A 24,046-nucleotide genomic window follows, 5' to 3' on the forward strand; every position below is an offset into this window, starting at 1 on the left:
ATATGAGGATTGTGAGAATGCAGCAATATTAGTAGAACACATCAGTGAAAGTTTGAGGAAAATTGGACAATCGATGCAAAAGTTATGAATTTTTAACATTTTGTGTTGGAACCGCTGGATGAGGAGACTACTAAGGCTCGTGATGTCATATGAGTACAACAGTATGAAGAAAATGTAAAGAAAATTCAACATATTTTCACTTTTTTCGCATAATAAAAGAGCACTTGACTTGCCTCTTTCTACAGGCAATGGGAATAATATTACCCATGACATAAAATGTCAGTAACGAGTCAAGGGAATGTGTACTTTTTTCAAAAGATGAAATTTTGTGAAATTCTCTTTATATTTTCCTTATATTGTTGTACGCATGTGACATCATACACTGCAGTAGTCTTCTCATCGAGCGGTGACTGCACAAAAACTTCAAAAATTCATAACTTTTGAACGGAATGTCCGATTTTCCTCAAACTTTCACTGATGTGTTTCACTAATATTGCTGCATTCTCTCAATCCTTATGTATATGAAGGTGGACTTAACCATTAACCTTTAACTCTTTTGGTGCCAGTGAGTCAAATGTGCACAAATTTCACACACAAACACATGGACAACAAATTAATTTGGTATGCAGAGAGTTACGATGTGAGGCCTGGTTAAAAAAGGCTAGTTTGAGGTGTGTGTGGGATTGCAGGTGTCAAAAGAGTAATATGGCATGAATGAGTTGTTTATGTAATGCAACGTAGCTCATGCCATGCAAGCAACTCTGCTATGAAATTGAAGCTACGTATCTCGGGTATTACAAACATCAGTGGGCAGCAAGCATGAGTAGATTCCATTCATGCAATCAGGGGGAAAATGTAATGTACAGCATGGGAAATAAACTTTTCTCAGACATTAGCTACTCCAAGAGTGAATGAACATATCAACAAGCAATGTCAACAATGAATGATAAAGCACACACACACAAAAAAAAAAACCCACATGAAAGAGAAAGAGAAGAGAAGAGAAGAAAGATTGAGAAAAGAAGAGAGCAGGGGAAAAACAAAAACAACGCTAGACTGACAAAAATATTGTCACCGCTGTGATCAAGTGAGATAACTACACTATGTGCTACACAAGGATGAATGGGAGAATGTGGCATGCCGTCAATCCCTCGTTTGAGGCGAGACCCCAACTTCCACGAAGAAAGTGGGGTGCTATACCTCGTTAAAGATTTTTCGTTTGGGAGTTGGGAGTCGAAGTATTTGTCCATTGCAAATAAACTTTCTGCTCAGGCGTGACAAACCTGGAGGCCAAGCCAGGGTTTGATGACTCCAGCAGCTGTCGTATTCCGTAAGAGCATGATAAGGATATCTGCCTGTGGCAGACCATTCAAAGTGAACTCAATTTTCTCTATCCTTTTTAAAGTTTTCAATTTTATATTCCGAATATAAAATTGAGAAATTCTATGGTCATCCATTTTACATTTCAAATGAAAAAAATTGACCCGTAAATAACGAAAATACAGGAATAAGAAGGAGAGCATTGCCAGTTTGCCAGTCTACACTCACACACACACACGTACACACCCCCCCCCCCCCCCCCCCCCCCCCCCCCCCCCCCCCCGTGACGCTGTGGCGATGACTGATGCTTAGATTAGGCCAGGGTCAAGAAACAGGTGTTTTATATCTTTGGTTTTTAAGTCATTGATTGCCAAGATATACACTGCCATTATTTACCAGGGGGGGGGGGGGGGTGTAGCCTCTTCAAACGAGAGATTTGCGTCATGTGTGTAATGCCACGTCAAGACATGACAAGTGTACTCTTATGGAAAACAAACTTACAGATAAACTGAAGGTGAAAAAAAGGATGAACAGATCAACAGAATACCCTTGATTACAAGTGCATAATGTCAGATCATACTCACAAAAACCAAACAAGTACCCTGGTATTGAATATTTACACTTACAGCTAGAGGAGTACAAGAATGATGGGCTGTATCTATGTTTAGTGTGGGCCCCATTCAATAAGCCCTTTATGTTTCTGCTTTGTTTGGTGTTCTATGTTGGCTTGTTGTTTGTCTTGTGGATTGAGAATAAAATGTTTTGGTTCGTCTTTCCATTCTGGTATGATTCAGTAATATAAATACCTAAGGTAGTAGTTTGATGGTAATTTCAGATACCTACTTGAATTATGTGTGTGTGATTGCAAGGATGATATCAAATCGAACGTTGCAAAGTGTGCGATAGGTAAAGTTCAAGTTAAGAAGTGCATCGTGGGGTCGATCCAGAAGCACAATTTTGACAAGTCCAATCATGACAACAAGGATTAATTATGTTTGCATATCAAACATGAAAACAAATTCCTGGCTATCACCGACAGGACTTTTACACTTCACAAAATATGTGCAAGTCACAGTACAGTACAATCGTCATCTGATGTCCTCTCGGATTAGTTTCCGCCCAACTTCAAACCATTTATTTTTTTTTTCCACTTCAGATAAAGAAACAATATTCTGTCTAGGACAAACCTGACAAGATATTGACTTAGCTAGTCACTGCGTACTAATTCACAAAATTACCACAATACTGCCTCAAAATTATATCAAACCATATCATAATTTCTGTGTAGGAGAAAACATGAATTGAATTTTTAAGAGATGTCGTAGGAAAATTTTATTCAAATGTGTTATGTGCCATGTGTTACTAGTATAACTGTACAGGTACAGAAAGGAAGAAGATTACATGCTGAAGGCATGACAGGTATAAGCCATCATCTAGCAATACATTGCACCACTACACATCTATATGTTTTTTTGACTGATGTTTATAATCAACTCTTCTTTGTTTTATATAGATTAGCTTATTTTAATTGTAATGAGACCACTTTTTCTTCTTCTGCTGCTGCTTATTCTCCTCTTTCCTTTTTTCTTGTTTCCATTTTCTTTTCTTTCTTTCTTTCTTTTTTTTTTTTTTTGCTTTGACCGTTGGATGTGCTAATTCTATTCAAGCCTGATGTGTCAAAAAAAAAAAAAATCTCATGAAGTCTTTATTTTCTATTTTTGAAATTCTATCTCAAATTGATTTTTTTTTTCTGTTCATTTCAATTCATTTGAGAACTTCAGATTAATTCCAATTACACATTGTCTGTCTTGATAAGGTTAAATGAATGATTTCAGCCATAATATCTTCCTTGATAGATGATTATAAGTTATCTGCTTAGTGGCATAGATTGTTTCCACACACAAAAAAGCATGCCATTATTTTAGTCTGGGATTCATGTATTTTATTTCTGTAGGTGGTAAATCATTGTCTCTCATTAGTGTCTATTAAATAATCAAATGGTAAACAAATTATTTGCATCAATGGATCCCTTGAGTCTGAACAGAACCTATGCTTTTTTTTTTAATCAAAAGTAAAAGTGAAAAAAAAAATACAAGAAAAAAAGTACAAGCATTAGGACATCAATTAGATCTAGGCTACATCATAAAAACCTATCAAAGATGTTCTGAAGAGACAGAATCAATATCTTATCCCACAACAAGCAATCTTTTTCTCGTAGATTGTTGTGTATTCCTATCAAAGACAAAGAGGTTATAAATAGACCGTATGCCCACTGTCTACAACCGCTTCATAATCTCGCAGGCTCTGGAGCTTCAGGCAATGAAACGCCATCTGTTGTTCAAACTGTTACAAGTAGCGCGCGGTTATTTACAATTTTCCTGATCGTCGACCAGACTGAAATTGATGTTCGTCTTCCTCTCCGTGATCGAGAGCATGGTTCTGGCAAGTGATTAATGAATTCGGGGATTAACGGGCGAGTTAGGTAACAGACAGACATGCATCTTTTTAAAAATATTTCGATTTTCGAGCCAGTGCTGTGTTGCTCCTGGATCCTGCACTGCACTACAGTGCACAAATATCAATAGATATTCTGACTTGACGCAGTTTTACGTACACGGGACTAGCAAACTATCAAAAATATATCATCGCAAGCAATGACGATAAACATTCGGATCGTCGACGATATTGTTAGATGAGGGAGAAATAGAGCAACAAAATCTAATTCATATTGACCCCGTAGTAAATAGTTACAGAATAGACTTATCGAACAGGTGTGAGTTGTGAATTGTGTAGAGCTAAAAGTGGTTAGAAGAGATGAAAACACACACACACACTGTTTAATTCTGGCACGTCCACTACACAGTGTTGAAGCTGCACAACCACAAGTCAGCATGGTCGGTGTATATTCTAATGTTGTTGGACTTGTTTGTAGTGCTGACAAATTAAAGGACAAGTTCACCTTCATATACATGTGGATTGAGTGAATGCAGCAATATTAGTAGAACACGTCGATGAAAGTTTGGGGGAAATCGGACAATCCGTTCAAAAGTTATACATTTTTAAAGTATCTGCACAGTCACTGCTGGATGAGAAGACTACTACAGTGTATGATGTCACATGCGTACAACACTAGGTTCTATTGACCGATTCTGTGACGCGCTATGTGTATTTTTGGCATGGGCGCAGCCATAGTGGGTGTATCAGCCGACCCCCCCTCCGCACTCCCCCACCCCTCTCCCTACATTAGCACGCGCGCAGAATGAAAAACTGCTTTAGCCAATAGGCGTCTCGTACTGAGTGCGCGATTGGTTGCTAGTGCGCGAACCTTTGTTACAAGTGCGCGATAAACATGTTGCCCCGGGGTGGGGGAGAGCAGGGGGGGTCGGCTGATACACCCACTATGGCTGCGCCCTGTGCCGTAAAATGTCTGCTGCCCTCAACGAACCCGAATCGGTCAATAAGGAAAATGTAAAGAGAATTTCACAAAATTCTACTTTTTGAAAGAAGTGCACATTTCCTCAACTTGTCACTGACGTATGTTAAGGGTGATATTATTCCCTCTTGCCTTCTGAAAGTGGGAAGTCTAGTGTTCTTTTATTATGCAAGAAAAATGAAAAATGTTGAATTTTCTTTACCCGGTATAGGCCTATTTTCTTTATATTGTTGTACTCATGTGACATCACAAGCTGTAGTAGTCTTCTCATCCAGCAGTGACCGAGCAGAAATTTAAAAATTTATAACTCTTAAACGGATTGTCCGATTTTCCTCAAACTTTTGCTAATGTGTTCTATTGATTAATATTGCTGCATTCATTCAATCCACATGTCTATGAAGGTGAACTTGTCCTTTAACTACACTGTCATAAATGTAATTTGATTTAGGCCCTAGATCTACGTATCATTGATTAACATGAAGTTTACATTAAAGCGAAGAGGGATTTTTCTTTCTTGTGCAACGACATGAAAGTTGATGTCAATATCAATGCTGTACAGTGTATAGCTAGTGAGTATTATGTAGGGCCTACCACTGACCTGTAAATTTTCCACCAGTTTTTATTAGCTATAAATCCTATTTCCTTTGATTTTGGTGCAATTTGGTTCTAACCTTTATGACAGTAGTATTATATACAAATGGAATTTGAGATATCTAATGCAAGCCACCCATAGACCCTAATTCAACCCCAACGCTGTCCAAAATTTGACCACCTGCTACATGTAGAAACCAATATGCTTTTGTGCATCCAATTGGCACAGGAGGTCGAACCTTGGTGCGGGTGCAGATCTACATGGATACAAAAGTACATTACTAGGTTTCTAGTGCCCGTAAATTTAATTCAACGTAAATCGCACTCCAGCTACAGATGGCTATCTCCTGGCCATATGAAATTGGAATATAGACCTCCATGCCCCTAAAATTCAATTCGTATTCTATGACTCGCGAGTGGCAAGCAACAACCCAAAACCAACTTTAACTTAATCTTTGTGAAACCCCCCAGGAGTTCAACTTTTTTCTTACAAATCTAAAAAAAAAAGAAGAAAAAAATCAAGGCTTTTTGTTAAGGAAAGCATGATCATAATTTGCATGTCAACTCTGTGAGATTCTACTAATCAAATCAATGTATCATAACAAAATTTAGTATGCATTATGAGATATATAGATATTGCAGCATAACCTTGCAATTTTATGTTCACTAATGTTAAAAATGTTTTCTTTCAAAGCGTCAAGCCCGTGATTTCTGGCGAGGCAGAACTTCAACTTCTGGTACACAATGGTGAAACCTGCCAAGACTGCGAAGTCTTTAAAGACTAAGGTAACTGAATATACTGGTACATAAAGCAATACAGGCACACGCAGATAACAAATCACTCTATAGAAGCAATATATTTTTGACAGTAATATACCGGTAACGAAAAATGTAACAGTTCCTAATAAAAGACAAAGAGCATATTTGTCATCATGTATCAGATTAACAAGTGATTGTTACTATGGTATCAAATATATGTCCCTCCAGTAAATTCTGACTCCAAATATGAGGAAATGACTGGTAAGTGACTTGGACAGTAGGTGAAATTTAGTTGCACTGAATTTAGCCTAAGAATAGTGTTGGTGGAGACTTTCTAAACCTGGAGACAAAAGCTAAATCGTATTGAATGTTTCAGATCAAAGTAAAATATTGTTGACAGCATTCATTATGGAATATCTGTTGGCATTCATGATGTGTATTTGTAGGATGATCCCCGCCCCCAAAACACACACACGCATGCACAAAGTCAGCAGCTGGGCACTGCGAAATATATGTCAATTTTCAATTGTTGCTTAATATACCATTGCACTGTGTTTTGTGTTTTTATTTTTTTGTGTGTTTTTTTTTTTTGTGAATCTTGTTTGAGTTTTATTTCTTCTATATTCATCTGCAATTTGATTCATTTTATCTGACAATTTTCTGTTTCATTAATATCAAGCTAAACAGTATTGCCTGGAAGATACTAGGCAGTGTCTACTATATACGCCAAATCTTTGTGAGCTTTTTATTTTTCGAGCATTTTGTGAGTCAGGTGCTATTCATGAATTTAAAGACACATTAAAATATTGACTCTTATCCTGATGAATGTGATGTGCACATACATTTCTGCATTCAGTACTACACTCCACGACCGCGAATTAACCACTCACGAAAATCGCAGTGAAGTCCTGCTTTGCAAAAATGCAGACTCGCTAAATATTATGGCATATACAGTACCCGGTATGTGTTTCTCTCTCATTAGTTCTCATGTTCGCCGGTGCTATGCTCTGTTTGCTGATTGTTACAAATGTCTGGAAACTAATACTGTATCTAAATAGAAATTACCTAATCCCTCCCAAAGTATCTGTATTTACGTTGGGCAAAAAAAAAAAAAAATGTTGTATTGGCGTAACATGAGATTTTCAAATAGGGTCGGGCAGGAGGATTTTTTAATTTTTTTTTTGCTACCTGTATTTTACGTGTAAAACTCATTTAACAAAACCCCATTCGATAGAGAGGGTCTGTTGCATCCAAAGTTTGTTATATCACCGGTTTAAAAGAATCATATTTTGGACATGGAAAAACACCCTGGCCCCCCACTCGTATCTGGTCGGACAGCAGGACATCTTTGAACGGACCTGTTTCCGCCTTCCCCACTTTAACAGCCGTCACGACATACCGGTCAGAATACGAACGAACAAATTCCTGCGCTAACTCACCCAGCGCCACAGACAAATCGATTCTCCGAATAATATTAAATAAAATCTTCAAACCGGACTTGCCGGTCACCGACACGCTGTACTGCGCTGCCATTTTCCGACACCAGCTGTTGTTGTTGTTGTTTTTGATAATTCGCAAACCTGTATCGCGCCCTCTCTCGGTAAAAACGATGTATTTCCTTCTTTTTTTCGTTGTTGAAAAGTTCAGGGTCGGGTTTTTTTTTTAGGGTCGGGCGGGTTACGCCAATACAACAATTTTTTTTTTTTTTGGTCTTGCTATGGCCTTCTTGTTAGACTGAGGCACATTGCTACACCTTAGAGGGCTCGCCAATCTACAACTAACGTAGGTTAAATTTGGATGAATAAGCAAGTGGTGATTGAAAATCTTGACAAGTTATACAGTTGTGGCACGTGATCTGGGTGTAAATACTCATATAAAACTGCATACTAAAGTATCTCTTTTTCCTGTCTGAATTGCCCACAGGAAACTTCCAGTGGTAGGCATGGACATCAGTCGACCATTGAGAACTTCTTCAAAAAGGTAAAAGCTACAGATGGGTAGGTGAAGACTGATTCATGTGAAAATACTGTCACTACTAGTATACCATCACAACAGAATTTAGAGAAACTGTTGAGGTCTTCATTGCATCCGTGATCACATCTTTTCTATTAGAGCAAATGTGATTTGCATCCATCCATACTATGCAAGTGTATTTTTGTTTTAAGTTGTTTGCTTGTTCAACTATCAACTGTTTGTCTGTACTCTTTGTGTTGTCATTGATTTTTTATTTTTATTTCATGTGTTATTAGTTGCAGGTATTACAAGCAGGTATTCAAGATTTGTATTCAGGATGTCATTGAGTACAGTAATGCATTATTTGTTTTCTTTTTCCAGAAATCTGAAATGCCTTCAGCTCTGTTTACACAAGTGATGCCTGTTCCCAAGAAAGGTACAGGTATGAATTTTGATAAGCAGCAGTCATGTCATTTTGCACTTTATGCTTCATGTGATTTTAGATGGCATAAGATATCTTTACACCATTAATGATATAATGGAATTTTGACAAAGTTTTATTTCTACAGGAATGTAAGCAAGAGATAAAAATTTATATAATAATGCTAGTAGATCCTTACAGTTTTCTGAAAGGTCTCTTAGAAAGCATGACTCGTAAGATTTGTGCAAGCCAATATTCAAGTAAAGCTTTTATTTACATAAATTACTCGGTATTTCCTATCTTTTCTTGAACTTTGTCCATAGATCATAGTGACCTGTCAATGTGTATTAAATCTTTGGCTAACACATACGCAAAATTCTCTCAATGCTTTGATGACTGATACAAGTTCCCTTTCTTAATTCCAGGAGTGACATTAAAGAGTAAGGCAACATCGTCCCTTCCAAAACGTACCACCAGTAACAATGCCTCATCTGCATCACACAACCAGCATGAAGGTCATGTGTCAGCAGATCACAGCAATGTTAAAGGTGAGCTACACATCTCTTCTACTAACTCTGTATACAAACAATGAACCGTTGCAGTACAGCTGAAGACAGTGCAAGAAAACAAAAAAACACAAACAACAACAAAAACATTTGAGTTTGACACTTCTGTAAAAAGTGCTCACTCACCTGTGTTTTTTATCCTACTGTAAAGAGCATGCCCTCCCCCTCCCAACAGGAAAAAAATGCATATACGCGTATCTCTTGTGAAATGGAAATATAATGTAGCGTGTGTTATTCAGTTTGGTCTTTCTTCACCTCAACAATGATAAACCCCTGATGAGCAAGAAGCTTTCAGTCTACTATCAACTGTAGGACTGTTGATTCCAATTCTCATTGGTTTTGTATGATATGGCAATATAGAAAGTATATTACTCTGCAAAATCCACAAACTGAGCTTGTAGGGCTACCAGAATATTTTTATGCCTCTGTCATGAAGTGTCGCTGGAGCCATTGAGTGTGTGTGTGTGTGTGTGTGTGTGTGTTTTCTCTTTTTTTTTTTTTTTGGTTATTTTAATTTATATGGTGCCATCACTAAGCAGGCACTTGAAATACTCATGAATGGGGTACTGTAAATCTGACAGTTGTAAGTCACCTTAGAAGGCTGAGCAGTGAGTATATATACCAATGCCTTGCCCATGGGCACAACCAGTTCTGCTAGCATGGTAGAGTTGTCATAGGAGTGTCATAATAGATCACTAAATGTCTGTTTTTTGTGTAGTTTTTTCCTAATTAGGTAACTCCACATTGTCAGTACTAATATATCAGCGCTCAACACTAACTGTTTTTCTCTAGTAGCCCATTGGGGTCACTAAAACCGTGGGATTTGAAATTTTGGTGCCCCCCCCAAAAAAAACCAAAAAAAAAAACCAGAATATAGTGGCCCGAAAGAAAAGGAATTATAAAGATACATTTTGAATTTCAGCTGCCCAATTGGGTGACCAAAAGATAACCTTTGAATCAACATTGATACAATGTTTTTGGAAACCTTTCTTGCAGCAACACCTCGTACCCCAGAGTCAGGCACAGCCAGTGGCCTGCTGGACAAGGTCCAGTCTGCTGAACCATCCCAGACAAATACGGTCTTGGATGATTCTCCTAGCTCACAGTTCATCATCCCTGATACACCAGAGAACTCGGTGCCGCAGAGACAGTTTACCAGGTTACTGACAGCCACAAGAATTGACTCCAAGGAAATGGCACGGGGAGGAAGGTTTGTGCAGAAAGAGAGGAGGGAACCCTTGTCAGAGGCAAATCTGTGTGAAGGTACCACTCGGTTGAACCAGGAAGAGATGCTGCAGGCAGAGAAGGACAAAAGTACAGAAGGACAGACAAGCTTCAAAGTCTCAGGAAAAGCCACCAAGCATCCTTTCCAAGATGAGAACAGACCGAGTGAGGCAGGTACGGGAGTGAAACCAGGCAGGAGAATCAGCAAACTCTCAAGAAAGTGCAGTAAGACGGCCAGTGCAATAGATTCACACGCACCTCGTGGTAGCGCAACGGGAGAGCAGCAGAACATTGGAAGTCTTGGTGACCATCTGATCAAAGACGCCAAGGTGGAGAGCAGAGAGGTAGTAAGTGAGGAGACAGTGGACTTAAAACCAGCGCTGGTCAAGATCAGAAACCCTTTCAAGAGAAAGGAGTCCAAGCTGAGTTTGTCAAGGAAGATCCACAATAGTTCACCGAAGATGGGCGCGGGATCAGTCAAACGATCCCCACTGAGAGGGAATTCGCCCTATAGCAAACGATTCCAGGGGTTGGAGAGCTGTGAGAGTGGTCTTCCGTCAGATGTGACCACCAATGGTGTGCAGAAAGTCAGAAAATCTTTGATGGAGCAGTATGGTCAAAGTGACAGCCAAGAGAGGGATCTTTCTACATCAAAGTGTCTATCAAGAATTGATACTCCTCAAATAGAATCAATTGATGGCATTGACCCTATAACCAGCAAGACTGCTGCCCCACCTAATGGAGTACGCAGAGATGACAAGATATTATTTTCAGAGAACGTTACATGCATTTCAACAAAAGATGATGCTGGAAATCAGGGATTTGAGGAAAAGACAAAGCAAGTAATTATAGATGAAGCAGATGATCCCAATTTTATCTCCGTCATCCCAGACTCGTGCCCTGGCCTGAGTCTGTCTATGACTGAGACTCGAGTCATACCAGACAGCCAGCCTTGTATCAACAACGACTTCATCCCAGATGCCTTACCTGCGGCTGGTAGAATGCAAGTTAAATCATGTCATGATGCTAAACGGGTAGTAACCAATGCTGAGGATGTTGCAGTGAGAGCAGAAAAAAGCTTAGTCTCAAGTGCGGACATTCCAGCTGAGCCAATGTACAGATGTGAAGAAGAACCATCCACTGCAAAAGAAACAGATTTGCATTCCAGTAAGATGGAGGATGTTCCAGAAAGTCCACTGACACATCCAATATCTCCTTCCATTCAGAATGCTGTGTATGCAGAGAGACATATGGAGGCTACACATAGAGCCTTGAAAGAAGGTTATATATGCAGGACTTCCCTAGAGGACTTGGAAACAATTGTCGTAGGAGGTGATGAAACCAAACATCCACTGGGAGTAATAAAAGAAAAAACAAACTCTTCAAGAAACTCACTGCATGATGCAACTTGTGAACCCAAGAGTCCAGGAACTGGTGCTTTGGTGAGGGCGAGACAAGGGGAAGGTGTCTCCCTGCATGGTAGCAGCAACAGCCCCGGCACAGCTGCCCTGTGGGATGGCGTAGATGACTCCTTCTTGGAGGGCCTGGATCTGGAGGAGTTGGACAGCATGCAGGAGCACAAACCGGTAGGAAAATACCTCACTTGTCGGTCCATGTATCAGTGATGCACAAATGCTGACATCCTCTCCATTGTCCATTTTCCACTTGTGCATGAGTGTGTGTGTGTGTGTTAAAAAAAAAAAAATGTAAAAAAAAATGTGTGTGCGGTATCCCTGCAGTGTAACTACAGATACTCAAATTTCTTCCGCTCTTTTTAAAAAATCTTTTTCATTTTTCATTTTTAAGATATTATTCAAACTGATAGTCACCGTATGAGATGTGCCAGACACACGGACATTGATCATCTTGCTTGTAAGTCTCCCTTTAGGAGAGGTTAATTTTTACAAAACAAGGTATGAAAATGGCAATAACTAGGAGCTTTCATTTTTCACCTAAGTTGGCGGGGCTTTTCCATCTGAACAATTATTAAGTGACAAGATGCTAGGGTCCCAAGAGCATTACATCATGGACAATGATAAGCACTGATTGAAGACTGCTACATGTGATGGATGCAAAATCTAATGAGGTATTCTTGTTACATACTTGGTGTTTATTTCATTGTCTTTCACTTTTGCTTCAGACTGAAGGAAACTCTGTAGCCAGTTTGGGTCAAAAGTTTGCAGGAATGTCTCCCTTTAAGTCCAAGACAGCAGAGAGGGCTAAACATGCCCGACTTGACCAGCGTCCAGCGGACCTTTGCAGATACCTTGTGAACAGCATCAAGGAAACTGAAAGGTTTTATTTCTTTACTTTCTTGGAATACATGGAATACTATGTTGATGTAAAATTATAAGTTTTTAAGTTTCTTGTTATCACTGAGTCTCTCAAACAGATATATCATTCAGCTAGTGACTGATGAATGCTTCTGCTTGCAATGTAATCTCTGTTCATTATGTTGTCAGAGTTTGCTGTGGGCTGAGCACATGTCTGAAGACTCTCATATCTCCTCAAAATATCTGTAGGAACATTGCAAAGTATTGTTTTATCCTGGTGCTGATCAGATTGATTGATTGTGTGTGTGTGTGTGTGTGCTATAATATTCATCACTTGTGTGATAGTTCTTTATCCCTGCACATAGATTTTCAAGTGGGACTGAGGAGGCACTATTTCTCACGGATAGAATAGCTTTGGCAAAGAGGAAAATATTAAATAGCAAAAGAGGGCTGCTGAAAACTGCTTATCCATAAGTGGAGACCCAGTAGTGTAAAATAGATTCAAAAGAGGCCTGAGCTTTCGATCATAGGAGAATCTTCATCAGAGGCAAAATGACAAACATACAGAGTAAGCAAACACATACACATGTGTATGGACTAAACACAACGTGCATAGTATTGGAGGGCCTTGGGACACTGAACAAAAAAAAAAAAGCAAAACAAAACAAAAGGGGTAGGTTAGGTGTCAAAGGCAGAGAGCTAGAAAGGTGAGGAGGGGATTAAAGCAAGGGGGTGAGCAAACAAAAGGTAGAGGTGGGCCAGTGATGCTCACAAGGATCATTGAGGGCAACCTGTGAAGGATAAAGATGAATAGGGAGACAGCATCAAACAAGAGCAGGAACAAGACAAAGGTGAGGGATAAGAAAGGTTGAAATAACAAGAACATGAATACAGGGATTGCATGGTGGTGGGTTCAAGCTGAGAGCCCTAAAAGTGGTGTACAAAGGTGTGGCCAGAATATAAAAGTGAGAGCCTACTAACAAATGCAAATATTTAGTGTAAATTATTATTTTTTTTTTAAACTTTGCCTGTGAATGAGTGAAAGCCAGTAGTGGAACTTGATTAACATCAGTGCTGTAACTACATTGCCAAAGGGCGTGTTTCTCCACATGTACAAGTCAGTTGTGATTGTTTTCCAACTTACTCTTTATCATGTGTATCATTCCTAGTGAGAAGATTCTGGAAGTTACAAGCCTGAGTGACCAGTCCAAGCTGAAGTGTATCCTGAGAGACACATGGTAAAGCATGGTAAACTGGATATATGTGGTTATTTGGGCACATCTAAGACTGGGATTGAGTCATGGGTCATATGTGATAGGTCAGATTCTGGCTAAATAAATCAATCTTCCCACACAACACAAAATGAGACGAAAAGAAAGACTGCAGTTTATAAGTAGCCCTGATGAATTTTGGAAAGATTTTGTCTGCAGAGAAATAGAGAAATAAAGAATGCAGTGAATATAAAGGAGTGATCTTCAGCTCACTACACATACCTGTGCTGTGTTTCCAATCCATGAAATCATTTTAAATACCAATATCATTCTTTTGACAAGTTTGTTGAAGGCTGATGTACTATCCTTGCATGAGTCTAACCTATAGTCCACACACAAGAAACAAGCTAATATTATGTCGGCTTCTAGTAAGAACCCCCATTTTAATGATTGAAATACTTGATGTTGTCCCTGACAGGCAAGATAGTGCAGTGGAGGAAGGCATGGTGGTAGCCATCCACGGGTCCTTCGATGCGGGCGGAGTCTGCCGGCTGGACGGTCAGGGGGGATTCTTGGTCGTAAATCCAGACCATCTGCTGACGGGAACGGCGGTGTCCAACAGTATTAGATGTATGAGGAGGTCAGTTTGCATTCTAAGGCAAATCTTGTGATAGCCTTTGTTACAGGCATGCCCTTCAGGCTACAGGCGACTCCTATTTTAACAAAGTCCTCGGGACTGGCAATTTTCTTTTGTTATATTGAAATTTCATTTTAGTTGATCAATAAGTATATAAAGACATATAAATGATAATTTTAGGACTTTAATGTTTTTCTTCTTTGTACAGAGATGTTGGTTATACATGTCATAACTGTACACATTTAACAGGAGTGCAATGGTAAGTCATCATTTCAAGATAGGAAACTCCCAGGCAGGATTTGAATCCAACATCCTTTGCTTGTGAGAGTTCAAGACAAGACAGAAAAATGAGGCATGAATGAATAACTTGTATTTGTCATTCATTATTGTGATGCCAATTTATTGTTTATTTATTTATTTTTTTTTTTTACACACTGCAGGTCTGTTTTGAGTGAACATTTTAAGGTATGTGCAAGTTTAATCATGAATTCATTTGCACCATTAGTCTTGATCAAGGCTTGACATTTAGTCCATCTAAACTCATTTTAATGTATTTGTCTATGCTGATGTTAAGCATGTTATGACATCGACAGTTCAACAAAATAACTTCTCTCATTGACAGAAATACCTTTAGCAATAAAGGAGTGACCAGTATTTCTCAAAGATTTTTATTTTAGCTGTTCCATGAAATTTTTAGATAGCAGCCCTCAATGAATTTATAATCATTTGTATGAAAGGGATATATATGCTTATTCTAGCCTTAAAATGACAAACCATGGGGAAATATTCCAACCATGGGAAAATGAGCTCCGTTTTAATAGCTGTTAGAGTAGAGCTAAGAATATGAATTAAGAGAGGATGGTACACAGGATATGAAAGGAAAAGAAAAACAAAAGGAAATGTATATAAATACGTAAATGTACAGATGTTTTTGCGCATCTGTACATTTGTATAGTTTGAGAAGTAGAGACAAGAATTTAACTCGTAAATAAGCTGCCCCTAAAAAAGCAAGAACATGAATACATAAAAGGTTTGCAGTTCTGTGTGAAATGTGTACCACACCGTTTAGCTGTGCCATTTTCATAATGGAACATTCCACAGCCTTCATTTCCAGTAGACTTGGTTAAGTGAGTATTTGAAATATATCTATAGACAAAATTCTTGATTCCATGTGTATTTGCAACCTTCATGTTTTGTTGAGCAGGGTTTGGAGCGAGGGAACCGAGCTATGCTCCTTGGGTCGCTGCTTCATGAAGTCTTTGACCAGGTGAGCTAAAAAATTGAGAGAATCTAAAACAGAGTGAGTAGTTCCTGTGCATGAAACTTGAATATTCAAAGTGAAGTGAAGTCAGCATTTGAAATTTGTAGTACACTTAGCATCGACTTTCTAACTAAATTCTCCTTTGAGTTAAAAGCATAGGAAAACCAGATGTTTCTCTTGAAGTTAGAGATTTAGGGTAATTGCAGTTCCACTAAATTGTATAGTTTTTGTTTTCTTCTTCCTTCTTCAATTATGAGAGAGTCCTACCAGAGGGTGGCAGGAATCTATTAACCCATTGAAGACCTGTCCCGAGTATACTCGGGCAAGTGTCCACGGGAAATGCGTGTTGTAGCAAAATCAGCTCATCCTCAATGGGTTAAGCTTACTTCATGTGGTTCAATCTCAAATCTGTGTAACATGGTGAATTCAATGTGAGTTGAAGTGGTTGCTGTATTGGTTGTACCAAGGAGGTTCTAGAGAATGGAGTCATAGCCGTCTTATTCCCTTTGCTAGATGTTCGAAGCCGCCGCTCAAAAATATTTGAAGCATGTGCCAAACAGGGTATGCCGCGCAGATACGAAGACAACTGACTCGTGTCTCATTGCATAATCACCAGCCAATTTCAAAGGAAGATATGTCTTTGTGGTGGTAATCACTTTTCGCTATCCCTTCTCATAAAATGTAGGTGGTATAGACACGAGGATGCGCGAATAGAAATCGAGCAAAAAATGCTGAAATAAAGATGAAAATTACTCGACTGGGCATACCCGGGCACTAATCTGATATATCTATCAATAAAGAATTATACTTGAAGATTATTCTATATTATTTTCACTTGTGGAAATTAAGCGGAAAAATTATAAAACCAGCTTTCTAGGATGGTACAGTTTCAAACATTTTCACATGATACAGCTCTGATTTGCTCTTTTGCGCAAATTTCTGGACGGAAATGACTTTTGTTTTACATGCTTTATCATTAATTGAAATTTCATTTCATTTAATAAATAAATAAGCAAAATATGGCAACATAATGATAACGTTCCAAAATGAATCTTCAGATTGCTCAGCAAGACGGCGGCTTGGAACATCGATCTTCAAAGGCACAAGTGCACCTGTGGAATTCTTTTGTACATCAATAGAAATCTGACAACTTTTGAATAATTACAGCCAGTTGAAACTCCAGCTATTAAACCTCCTTGGTTGTACTCTAGGCACTGCAGAAGAGCCAGTTCCAAAAAGGCCAGCTGATGCAGCTTGCCAGAGATGTTCTCAAGCAGCCGTCTTTCCTCCTGGATATGTAAGTCAGACACTAGTGAAAACTAATGATAATTGTGTGTGTGACATTCTTGGTAGAAATAACAAATTTGTACAAGTGACATACACAGTGAGTCTAAGCATGCTGAATGTTATTCTTTGATGTTTGTGTTTGTGTATACATATGTATTTTTAGTTTCTCCCATATTCTTTCAACATCTTACAACTTATAAGCTGGCCAGTATTTGCTGTGTTGCACTGTACAAGAAACTCAAACTGCTAAGAGAGAGAGCTATGAATGTGAGGAAGTACAGATAAGACAATTAATCTCAGAACAGTCATGGTTTTCAAGCCCTTACGGTGTACATCAACAGGTAAACATAGATAGATCACTTTCAAAGTATCATGAGTGTAAATGTGTGTATTGCAGCTAAGTGTTTCAGGCATAGATACTAATCCTCTTCAGGGTCTTGTTAGCAACCAAAATGATTTCTGTGCTTAAAAGAGCAAAGTGAAAGTACTAAATTTGTCATCTGCCTCAAAGGGAAATTTTATCCTTATCTTATGTTGCTTTGTGTAAAAACATCAAAGAGGTAAATTTATTAGTGAAATTTTACTGATCTTTATGTCTGTCAAATATTTGGCCACAGACGAGTCTAGCCACTGATGGGGGCACACAAAAATATATTATGCCTATTACGTATATACCAAGAAAAGGTCTAAAGATCTCTATTTCATTCTTTGGCAAAAAATGAAAATTAGTGAAAATTTCTGTTCAAAATGAATGGCGACCTGATAACCACCTACATCACATTTTGCCAATTTTCCTTACATTCTAAACTTTAGCAATTCATGAAAAATAAAATGTTGTTTGATTTTTTACTGATTTACAAATGTACTTCTCTGATTTTTCTGTTTTCTTACAAAACAGTATTAGATTGGGACACATTTCCCTTTTATTGGGAGAGAGAACGACTACAGCAGATGTTCTTCTCAACCATACATGAAATCTTCTTGTGGCAGTAATGGATAGATTTCACATACAATGCAGACATTGATAGGTCAAAGGTTGCAGGTTTGTTTGTTCGTTTGTTTGTTTGTTTGATTTTTACCTCAGCCATTAAAGGTGCTGCTGACATTATTTTTGTCTCTAGACATGTGTTAGACACTCTAGCTGCCTGCTGCCTACCCCAGTACCTGGGACACTTGCAGCAGAAGAAAACTGAAATCAGGATCAAGTCAAGTCAAGTCAAATCCTGCATTCTACTAGCTAGTGGATGCCTTCAGTGTTGACCTTTGTTTGACCTCTGACCCGCCCTCCAGGTACTCGCTGAAGATTGATGAGCAGAATTTGTTGGAGGAAGTCGAGTCATATGCAGAATCTATAAAGCGATGGAGCGACATGTTCCTAGGGTCGACTCCGCGAGGGAGGGTGGACATCAAATGGTAGGAACTTTTAAACTCTACATCTCTTGTACAAGAATCAAAGAAGAAAGTCATTTTTTGTTGTTGTTGTTGTTGACAGAAACAAAGATATACCTACAACGAAATTCATTCTGGCAGAAAACTGGATGCAAACTGCATGATTGTTGGTTTTGTATGAAAGAACTCCTTTTCCCAACTTATGCAGAGTTTTGATTTGGCATTAGTCCATTTTCTCTCATTGGTTGCAAGAGATTTTTTTTTTTTTTTTTTTTTGGGGGGGGGGGGCTGTCTTTGTTTCTTGTGACCAATTTTTACTGTTGTTCTAATTTATTGCAATGACCATTGAAAATACATTGAATTCAATTTAATTTGAAAAATTTGGGTACGTCGGGCCCTTTCCTTTTTTGTTATTCCATATGGAGAAAATTTATTTAAAAAGAAGCTGCAAAATTGATGATCACATGATGCACTGTATGGGAAAAGGAAGAAAAGAATATTATTTCGTAACAATCCATTGATGCAAGACTGTCATGCATCTTCCTGTCTGAACGCCTATGTGAATACCTGCCTTTATAACACTGCTTTCTTGTTTGCAGGCCCGGTTCAGTCAAGTCTGAGAAATGTGGTGTGAACGTGTCTGATGTCCGAGACATTGAAGAGACGGTGTGGTCACCAAGATACGGGTTGAAGGGGAAGGTCGATCTCACTGTAGATGTCAAGGTAACTAAAGTCATTCATTTTTTTTTAAATTCAGTTCAATTCAAATCAATTTCATTTCCAATATCACATTTTCTTTAGTACAATTACAGAAATAGAAGAACAATGTAATACAGAAGCATATAAACATACATGTATGAAACTATTTGTTCAAACTTTCTCTTTTTTTTCAATGTAAACAAACAGTGTAATACAAAAGTATGTAAACATACATGTATGAAACTATTTCTCCTAAGTTTCTCTTTTTTTTTTTTAATGTTAACAAGCAATGTAATACAAAAGTATGTAGACATACATATATGAAACTATTTGCCCTGTGTATATAGATGGACAGCATCAAGAGAAATTGTATTATTTACTGCACACTAATGTCAAAATTATGAGAATGTCTACTTTTGCTTTTGAAATTCAAATTTGTTTGTTTAGATTTGTTCCATGTTTTGTTTTCCCTATAAAAGATATGGATTACGGCAGACAGATCTTTTAGAGCATTCTTTACATTTGTTTTTGTTTTTCAAAAGAAGTGACATCAAGGAGCAAATGTAAATTGGGATTTTTCATCGTTTGTTTTCCCTTTTCAATCCAAGAAGTAGAAGATAATGGACTGAGGAAGGGTGTAAGACAGATAGACCAAGGCAGTGGAGCATCCTTCCCCCCCCCCCCCCTCTTAGTTGAAGTTGATATAAAACATCAGCATAGCCATATGACACAAGTGATTCCTAGTACAATGACCGAGGGAAGTGATTTTATCATAACATTATACATACACATCATCTCAAAGATTAGATGATACACAAAGAGTACTGTGTTATAAAACATAAAGTAGCATTTCTGTCAGAGAGGTGTACGTGTAGTCAAGTCAGCCACAGTGTGGGTCTCTGTATACTATGCATGGCTATGACTGACTTGAAAATGCCACCTCAAACCACCATACAAAGGTAAGCACCTTGGCCTATTATTTAACTGTTGTCAACACTGCGTACAAAGTTGCCCCAGCGCTCAATGCAAGCTTCTGTATTATGTGTTACTCTGGTCTGGTCTAAATGTAGTCTTTGTACAACTTTCCTCAGATTCACAAACCTAATGCCAAAGCAGGACCTGTGACACACACTGTGCCACTGGAACTGAAGACTGGAAGGGAGACTAACTCTGTTGAGCATCGCAGTCAGGTAAGACTGAAGTACAACTAGGTTTTTGGTCTAGACTACCCAACAGATCATCGTGTTATGATATTTTATGTGTGTGTGTGTAGCAATTGTGAGGTCATTTGTTCAGATCCCACCCGAATATGTGCAAGTGTGTGCCCATGGTCATCATCATGGCTATTTCTTTAAAAAAAATACTAAAGAAACTTATGTGTATTTACATCAATGAAAGCAATTTTGTCAATCAGTTGCAATTGTAGACAGTGTCTTTCATGACAAACAATGACCCTGCAGTGTGGATTTCACTTCTTGACCGTTGGTGTCTGACCCACAGCTGATTCTGTACAGCCTGATGCTGGGAGACCTGAACCCATCCCCAGACCTGGGCTTCTTGCTCTACCTCAAGACTGCTGCCACGAAGGCTGTTCCTGCCAATCACTTGGATAAGAGAGGTGTGTGACGTTTTCCTTTCTTTGGTTTCAGTGATTTATTTTAACTAGTCGTAATGCCCCAGTCACATATAAACACGGATGCTCAAGGATCTACAAGGTGATCTGGGGAGATCCGGGGACGTCCGGGGAGATCCGGGGAGATCCGGGATTTGGGTATAACTGTACACACGGTATCAACACGGCAGCTACACGGATAAGGCCGGAAGAGTGCGGCGTCTACACGGACAAACACGGCATCTACACGGATCAACACGGCAGTTACACGACAGCCACATGGACCACCCCGGATTGCTCTGCCAACACGGCAATCTCCGGATGACGCCGGATGTTTTTGACCACCAAAAGTTGCCGTGTTGGCCTCCCGGCGTCAACACGGATCTCTCCCCGGATCAGATCCGGGGTGGTCCAGGGTGATCTGGGATGTCTATATGACTGGGGCATTAGCAGTCTAATAGTCTACTATACCTTTCAATTCTTGGGCTAACGTTGTGAAAAATCTGTCCATATTGAAGTTATATTCTCATTCAACCGTCCATCCATTTATGCTGAATTGAATACCGGTAAGAGTACATCCAATCATTATATTTTCTTTATTTGATAGTGTTTCCTTTGTTGAATTGATTGTGATTGGAAACTAGCCAGATATAAAACAACATCTTGTTGCTGATCTACAGCCTTTCATTATGACAGTACTCTATGTGACTGTTTCTTAAGTGGTGAACTGCAATTCTAAAGGAGTGGGGGGTGGGCACTTCTCAAAAAGAAATACTTTAATAGTGGCTAGCTTGCACTGTTTTTCACATTGTTCAGTAGAGTAGCATAGTGTGATAAGCATCTGATATATATTGTTTATTTGTGTTTCTCGAGATAGCCTCTATAGATAGCTTACATTTAAAACAGCAGAATTCAAGGAATTTTTCATATTTCAAATTTGCCAATCACAGAGAGAGCAGCTTGACCTAAAATTTGATTCACAAAAAATTCTACAGCCATTCTGATTTTTTTTTTTTAATTCAGTTTTATGTAAATTGAGGGAAGAAGGGGATTGCTTACTCCCACGGTACATTAGGTTCCAGTTTGAAGAATAAAAATCGGTTATTGTCTTCTCTTACATTCTCATTTTATTCTCAATTTATATATCTTTGCTGAAACTTTAGTGAGTCTTAAACAATCCCTTGTAGGCTTGTTGAAAAATGATATGCTTGAAATTCTGAAATGATTGTCATATCAGCTATATAGAAAAGATGTTTAAAAGTTAGAACAATTGTAAGCTCACATAAGATTATGGACACATTTACTCCTTAATGATAATGTATTGAGATTTTTGTATGTTTGCAGAGTTGATTCACCTCAGAAACCAGCTCGCATTCCACCTGTCAAGAACTGCTCGCCCATTGGCTGGCCAGAGTCCCGATGCCCCGCCCACCTTTGCCCCACCCATTCTGCCCGAACCAATCCAGGACGACTTCACCTGCAAGCGCTGTGCGCATGCTCTCTCTTGTGGTATGCTGAGCAAGTGAGTAGAATATTTGTGCCTGTTCGTAGATGTCTGTAATAAAAGATGATCCCCAACAACCAGGACTTAAAAGAGCTGAAGGGCAAGACAAGTGTCTCTCAAAATCTTAGTTCCAGGATGCCAGTTTTTATTAAGGCAAAAGCCTAAAATTCAGGTCATGTCGATCTGGATGTTAGGTCCTTTTGTATACAAAAGGTGGATGATGTTCAAGCCCCTCTTACATTGTAACCGTTTCTTCTTTGTTTTGTTTTTGTGTTGCAGCATACTAACAATGTGCATCAACCTTTATTTCCACAACCATCGAATCTCTGCCAGATGTTGTAGGTAGATGGTACATACAGTCAACATGAAAGTGCCACTTTACAAAATTTCTCATCACCCTGGAAAACAAAGGTAATAAAGCTTATTGATTTTGATATTTCTGTCCGTTTTATGTTGTCTTATTGGCACAAACTAGCACAATGTCCATGTCACTTTCACATGAACATGTTCTTTCTTACACCATACACCATCATTGCATTGCAGAAATTATTTTTAGTTGACCTCTTTTGATGCACCCCTCTATCTGCAGGATTTCTGGCTGTAACACACAGCTGTCTTCCTCCATGCAAGAACTCTTCAACGAAAAGACCAACCACCTGTTAGACTCACACCTCCAGTACTTCGCACACTGGTATCTGCTGTGCTCATTGGAACACGAAGCAGCACAGAAGCAGAATACCACCAGAAACATCTGGTGCAAAGAGGCTAGCGACAGGTAGCTTAACCTTAAAAAAAAAAAGTCCCTCCATGAAGATTATTGGCTAAATGTCAGAATGCCTCTCTAAAAAGTTAGGTCAACACCCAATTTTATACCATATCTAAGAGAAGATAAAATCATCTGCTAAATATCTTGAGGTTACATGATTAGATATGTATTACTGGTATATCCACAAAAATTTCATTCAGTCATAAGCTTCTGTACATGATCAAGTCTGTACTGAATGACCATTTCGAGAAATAAAACAGCTGTTTTTTTTTTTTTTTTTTTTTTAAGGCAGGTAGCCATTATTAACCTTTTGATTACCATTTAGGTAAGTAGAAAAGAAATAGATTTTGCCTGAACAGAATTGTGTAGTCTCTAACACCAGACGACATCTTTCAAAGACTTAATACGATGCACAAATATTTTACTGATTAGAAATCAAGTGTTGGAAAAAAGTAAAGAAAGGTCAAAATGAAACTCTTGCAAGTGTTTGATAAAATGATGAAATCACACCTAGTTGTTGTTGTTGTTGTTTTTTGTTTTTGTTTTCTGGGGGGGGGGGTACAATGTAGGTGCTTTTTTTTTTCTTATGCAGAGGTTCTGTGCAAGATATGTGCATATGCTCAGTGATAGCTTTATAATGAAATGAATTCATTTTTAGATCATAATGCTTTTAGTTCGAAGATTACCGACATGTTTCTGTCCTATCCCAAAATTTCCAACCATTTGCAATGAGCACATACTGTGCTCATGCTTTGATAAGTGCCATTAGAAATCAGATGTTGAGAGTATTGGATGTTGATTTCTCATGTTGAATGAACTGTTGATGTGTTGATACATTGTAAGTCTGAGGTGAGTAAAAATCTGAATTTTGTGTTTATGATTCTGTCCTTTTTGCAGAGAGAAGGATGGAGAGTGTTGGAGTGGTATGGTGCTGAGGAGCACCACGCCCAAGGACCAGCAACATGGCGGCTTCTTGCTGGCCTTTAGCAGACAGCAAGGCACATCAGGGTAAAAATGGACTCCACCCATCTCATTACACATGACCCAACCAGTTTACAGTATAGTCCAATTTTATGAGTGTTTCCTACTTTAGTTAGACTTTAAATCCACCTCTACACAATACTTCCTTTGGTTGAACTG

At 38.7% G+C, this 24,046-nt stretch overlaps 2 protein-coding genes across 2 annotated transcripts in view; both read left to right on the plus strand.

Moving 5' to 3' along the window:
* LOC140245051 (U6 snRNA-associated Sm-like protein LSm5) overlaps window positions 1-24,046 on the plus strand; it is a 340,876-nt gene that overhangs the window by 175,552 nt on the left and 141,278 nt on the right. The gene's annotated exons all lie outside the window — the stretch shown is intronic.
* LOC140245177 (DNA replication ATP-dependent helicase/nuclease DNA2-like) overlaps window positions 6,089-24,046 on the plus strand; it is a 33,438-nt gene continuing 15,480 nt past the window's right edge. Inside the window, exons 1-18 of the mRNA XM_072324775.1 lie at window positions 6,089-6,130; window positions 8,027-8,083; window positions 8,438-8,492; window positions 8,903-9,025; window positions 10,040-11,853; window positions 12,408-12,562; window positions 13,710-13,778; window positions 14,230-14,391; window positions 14,829-14,853; window positions 15,593-15,655; window positions 16,861-16,946; window positions 18,227-18,349; window positions 18,925-19,048; window positions 20,116-20,214; window positions 20,525-20,642; window positions 21,981-22,158; window positions 22,730-22,915; window positions 23,804-23,914. Of these exons, the coding sequence (XP_072180876.1) occupies window positions 6,089-6,130; window positions 8,027-8,083; window positions 8,438-8,492; window positions 8,903-9,025; window positions 10,040-11,853; window positions 12,408-12,562; window positions 13,710-13,778; window positions 14,230-14,391; window positions 14,829-14,853; window positions 15,593-15,655; window positions 16,861-16,946; window positions 18,227-18,349; window positions 18,925-19,048; window positions 20,116-20,214; window positions 20,525-20,642; window positions 21,981-22,158; window positions 22,730-22,915; window positions 23,804-23,914 (3,590 nt within the window). The remainder of the gene's footprint in view (window positions 6,131-8,026; window positions 8,084-8,437; window positions 8,493-8,902; window positions 9,026-10,039; window positions 11,854-12,407; window positions 12,563-13,709; window positions 13,779-14,229; window positions 14,392-14,828; window positions 14,854-15,592; window positions 15,656-16,860; window positions 16,947-18,226; window positions 18,350-18,924; window positions 19,049-20,115; window positions 20,215-20,524; window positions 20,643-21,980; window positions 22,159-22,729; window positions 22,916-23,803; window positions 23,915-24,046) is intronic.

This window comes from Diadema setosum, chromosome 22, assembly GCF_964275005.1.
Source record: "Diadema setosum chromosome 22, eeDiaSeto1, whole genome shotgun sequence".
NCBI lineage: Eukaryota > Metazoa > Echinodermata > Echinoidea > Diadematoida > Diadematidae > Diadema > Diadema setosum.